Raw genomic sequence first — 5,130 nt, 5'->3', positions numbered from 1 at the left:
TTTTGGCAAGGTCTTCCTTTTGAATATCACCATGGGTGGAAGTTTCAGGCCATTAGCATGGCAAGCTAGAACCACAGTGAAGGATGACTTCTCATTCCCTGTGGTGCGAATATTCACCGTACGTGCTCCCGTTGTATCCACAGTATCCACAGTGCGGTTCACAGGAATATCAGTTGCTGTGAAATAGTAATCCGTGTGAGGATGGAGAGATTGCGTCTTTTCATGAACCGGATCCTTGTCGCTTAGTAGGAGCCATTTTGTGGTCTTTACAGATGTAAACAGGAAATGAAACGTACGGTAATATCCGCGCGCTTTTTCTTCTTCTACGCGGGCGGGTGGTTGCTTACAGTAGAAGAAGAAGCGCTTCCTGTTCTACCGGGAAAAAAGATGGCGGCTGTTTACCGTAGTTACGAGACCGAAACTTTATGAAAATGAATCTTAATATTTATCCATATATAAAGCGCACCGGGTTAAAAGCCGCACTGTCAGCTTTTGAGTAAATTTGTGGTTTTTAGGTGCGGCTAATGGTGCGGAAAATACGGTATTTGTATTGCTCCATTTGTAGTGTAATAATGTTCATTGTCATTTCTGTGTTATTAATATGTATTTCACTAACTGCTTCTTTGCTATCACTTTTCGTATCATATTTGTACATATCTTATTTGTTGGTGCAGTTCTGTTGTTGTCAATTTTTGCTGTGGTTGTTGTTGTCTTTTTGTCTTACCCCCTCTTGTCCCTGCAATTTCCCCCTCTGTCTTCCTTTTTTTTCCTTCTATCTCCTCCTGCTCCAGTCCGACTGCACCAAACATTAATATAAATCCATTTAATAAAGTCTAATACAAATAAGACAAGATAAGTATCCCACACTTCTCTTTTGTAAAGTAAATATGTACAGCAAATATGGGCTTCTACATCAACAACATGATTTGCCTGAGAAGCTGGACAGGACAAAAAAAAAAAGATATGTGTATATATACAAATGTATGTGTGTATATACAGTATATGTATGTCAGTATATGTCTCACAAACGCCTGGATAAGGGACTTCCTAACGGACCGACCCCAGAATGTGAGACTTGGCCCGCACCTCTCATCCTCCCGCACGCTGAGCATCGGCTCCCCACAGGGCTGTGTGCTGAGCCCCCTCCTCTACTGCCTTTACACCCATGACTGCAGTCCGGCCCACAGTGACAACCTTACCGTCAAGTTTGCCGACGATACCACAGTGGTCGGGCTCATCTCCAGGGGTGACGAGGCTGCCTACAGAGAGGAGGTCCTGAAGCTGACGGCCTGGTCTTCGGAGAACAACCTCGCTCTCAACACCAGCAAGACCAGAGAGATCATCGTCGACTTCAGGAGGAGCAGCACCGACCCTGCCCCCCTCTACATCAACGGCGAGCGTGTAGAGAGGGTCCACACTTTCAGGTACCTTGGAGTCCACATCTCTAATGACTTCTCCTGGACAGTCAACACCACATCAATCATCAAGAAGGCTCAGCAGCGGCTACACTTCCTTAGAGTCCTCGGGAAGTACAACCTGAAGCCTGACCTGCTGCTGACCTTCTACCGCTCGTCCATCGAGAGCCTGCTGACCTACTGTATTACGGTATGGTACGGCAGCTGCACTGCAGCAGACAGGGAGAGGCTGCAAAGAGTGGTCAAGACGGCTCAGAAGATCATCGGCCGCCCTCTCCCCTCTCTGACGGACATCTACACCTCCCGCTGCCTCAACAGAGCCAGTGCCATCATCAAAGACAGCACCCACCCTGGCTCTGACCTGTTCCACCTGCTGCCCTCTGGGAAGCGCTACAGGTGCATTAAAACCAAAACAAACAGGCTAAAGAACAGCTTCTTCCCCAGGGCCATAACCATCCTGAACGGACTGCCCCATTGTCCCTCATAACTGCCTTCTCTTCAGTGCAATAACCCATTCCACCAACCACCCTGTTTTTGTTTTGTTTTTTCATGTATATATTCATTTCACACCATATTCATTGCACTTCTACATTTTTTAAATTTTTATATATTTGCACATTGTTTTTCTAGCATGCACACATCGCACTGTATGGAATGGCCTCAATCTCGTTACCTTGCGTAATGACAAAGCTGATTCTGATATGTACCGGTATATATACACATATGTACATATGTGTGTATATACACATGTGTAGACTATCTATACGATATGTATAGACTATTTTTTTCATACGGTGTTGATCTGGAAATGGTTGCCTCGGCATTTTGTTGGTGTGGCACCGAACGGAGATGTTGACATGCGGAGTAAGCACTCTTCATTCTCTAGCAGGTGACTTTTCAAATGATGCTACATATTAGCAGTAATGCTACTTTTTGTAGCAACGCTTTTGCCCCACACTTGACAAATTACGGTTGTCTGTTCGACATCTTTCCGCTTGAAGCCAAACCACCGCCAGATGATGGACCCCCTGCTGCTTTTCTTGGGAATTCTTCCTTAATTTGTTACCAGATTCGCACTTTCTTTCTCTCGTATTACCACCCGCACCACAACTAATGTTACCCATGCTGCTACCTCTCTGCTCCGCGAGGGCGCATACGTATGTGACGTATGTAAGGTGCGCTTGTTTTATCTCTCTGTGAGAAAGAGTGAAAAGAGCCTGTAGTTTAATGCACGCAGCTAAAAACAAATGCATGAGAACGTATATCACGATATAGTCATTTTCTATATCGCACAGAGACAAACCCACGATATATCGAGTATATCACCCAGCCCTAATATGTATATATTATATATATTCCTCAACTGATGTAATAGCATTTAAGTAGAAAGATCAAAGATGACATTACAAAACATATTTGACAAAGTGTGTGATTGGTGTGAGAAGAGGTGTTTTGACAACGTGAAATTCTCGATAAAGTGACTCTAGACTTCCTGCCTTTTGTCTTATCTTTCTGTTGAACTTTTATCCTGTCTTACTAAACTAGTTATAGTAAGAATCTACAATGCAATACAATTGTGTTATCAATGCAGTACACCGTCAGAAGCCAGGCTCCACCTATCTGAACGCAAACGTGCCAACAGGCGAAGTGCTGCAGTGATGACCGATCACGAATGAAAAAAGTTTTCTGTAATGTGCCCTTTTCTTTGGCCATTTCTGCTGGCTATTTGTCCCGCTTGTGGCTCAACGGTAATTGAACGCAGCTACATTTCCCCATGCTACGGAATGCACTGAGGGTCAAACGGGACATGTCCATGTAAATTGCGCACCTTGTTAACTCTTGACAGCCCTGATATGGAACGGCCTGGCTCAGATAGTAAAGCGCCAATGCCACCAACTTTAGGGTTCCAGATTCGATTCCAGCTTCCACCATCCTAGTCGCTGCTGTTGTGTCCTTGGGCAAGATGCTTCACTCACCTTGTTCCCAGTGCCGCTCACGCTGGTGTATGAAAGTGAATGAATGTTTGGTGGTGGTCCAAGGAGCCGTCGGTGCGAATTGGCAGCCATGCTTCAGTCTACCCTAGGGCAGCTGTGGCTGCAAATGTAGTTTACCACCGTCAATGTGTGAATGAATGATGAGTTCTCTGTGAAGCGCTTTGAGTGTCTAAAAAAGTGCTGTATAAAAACATGATCCATTATTATTTAAAAAAATCTAACTCACAGCAAAAATAATGAAGTTCAATCTGTATCATTTAAAAAAATCAGACCTATGACAATCAAGTCTGCTAAGATGTTTTTACACTCAATATTTCTCCACATAGATTATTACATCACAATCTGGTCACTTACTGGAAACAATATTAAAACCCATAGAAATGTTATTTATATAAGCTATAAAAAATTCTGGATCAAAAGCCTCTGTCATTCCATTAGTGTAATATTTTGGTAAAACAAAATGCTTAACTATAAAAATGGTATTCTTTTTAAAAATAGTTGTTTGATTTTTTAAGTTTTTCATGGACTAATACCTACATTAAACTGACTTGGGCTGACAGTGGTTTTGGCTCCAGAGGAGAGCTTGACGTCCTCTACAAGAAAACAACCTTTGGACAAACAGGTCTGTCAGTCCAAGGAAGTCATTTTTGGAACAAACCTCCCAGTAATATTAGACAATGTCCCACTTTTTACACATTTAAAAAGCATCTTAAATTGTTCCTTAAAAATTCACAGTCATGCTGTCACTAACTAATTTCATAGGTTTTTTTGTCTGTGCTTTTAACATCTGGCCTATTTACGTAACCTGACTCTCGCCAGATCCTAGGAGTTCGCTGAGCTCCACACAAGGATCTGGGACTTCTCAATAGGAGATGTATTTCAGAAGGCGGGGCCTTGTAAAAAAAATCATTGTATGTGATTGGATAAACCACTTGTCCGTTATCTTGAATGACGTGCTACTTCAACCACTCACATCCAAATCAACCCCTGACGCCGATTAGAGCGGAGCTGGGAAATCCAAAACAGACCAGCCGACATATTGAATAATGACAGAGCAAACAGTTCTCTGTTCATCTTTTAAATAATGAATATTCCATAGATTTGACAAAACAGTTGCAATAGCAGAATCAATGTCAGCACACGACTCCTCGCTGCGTGTCGCCATTGTTGTTTGAATCAAACAGTCGCTTCGGCGCTACATCACGTCTATGAAATCCCGCCCGGCGATCCTGATTGGTTCATTATTTTTTGCTATCTTGAAGGAGTTTGCATTCCCCTCGAGCCCAGATCCTTGTGTGGAGCTCAGCGAACTACAAGGGTCAGGTTATCATTTACGTTCTGTGAATCGGATTGTTCATCAATATGCATTGTCCTGAATAAATAAACTTAACATTTTATATATTTATATGAATATTCATAAATATATATATTTTCTAATCTAATGTTCCTGCAGAACGCACATTTGAGGACCATGAAAACTTGGTGGAGCCTCTCTTGGCGTGGACGAGGGACACTGAGAACCAAATCCTCTTTCAAGAGCGGGAAGAGAAGTACGAGGTCTTCAAAAACCCTCAGGTTAATCCAGTACACAGTCCAATTAGACTTTTTAACACTCCTTTGATTTTTAGTCTTGCATCCATAGTTTTTATTAAAATGTATTGAGACATGTCTCCACTGTAATACATCAGACCAACAGCTTGGCATGTTTGCCGACATAAATC

At 42.7% G+C, this 5,130-nt stretch overlaps 1 protein-coding gene across 3 annotated transcripts in view; it reads left to right on the top strand.

Annotated features, from left to right (window-relative positions):
• The window catches only part of apbb1ip (amyloid beta (A4) precursor protein-binding, family B, member 1 interacting protein), a 45,070-nt gene that overhangs the window by 34,660 nt on the left and 5,280 nt on the right, over positions 1-5,130 (top strand). For all 3 annotated transcript variants that reach the window (XM_061965166.2, XM_061965165.2, XM_061965164.1), the window contains one exon: positions 4,863-4,984. In XM_061965166.2, coding sequence (XP_061821150.1) covers positions 4,863-4,984 — 122 coding nt within the window. The remainder of the gene's footprint in view (positions 1-4,862; positions 4,985-5,130) is intronic.

Source organism: Nerophis lumbriciformis, linkage group LG07, assembly GCF_033978685.3.
Source record: "Nerophis lumbriciformis linkage group LG07, RoL_Nlum_v2.1, whole genome shotgun sequence".
Classification (NCBI taxonomy): Eukaryota; Metazoa; Chordata; class Actinopteri; order Syngnathiformes; family Syngnathidae; genus Nerophis; species Nerophis lumbriciformis.
The sequence above is the reverse complement of the archived record's forward strand: the minus strand, read 5'-3'. Positions and strand labels throughout refer to the sequence as shown.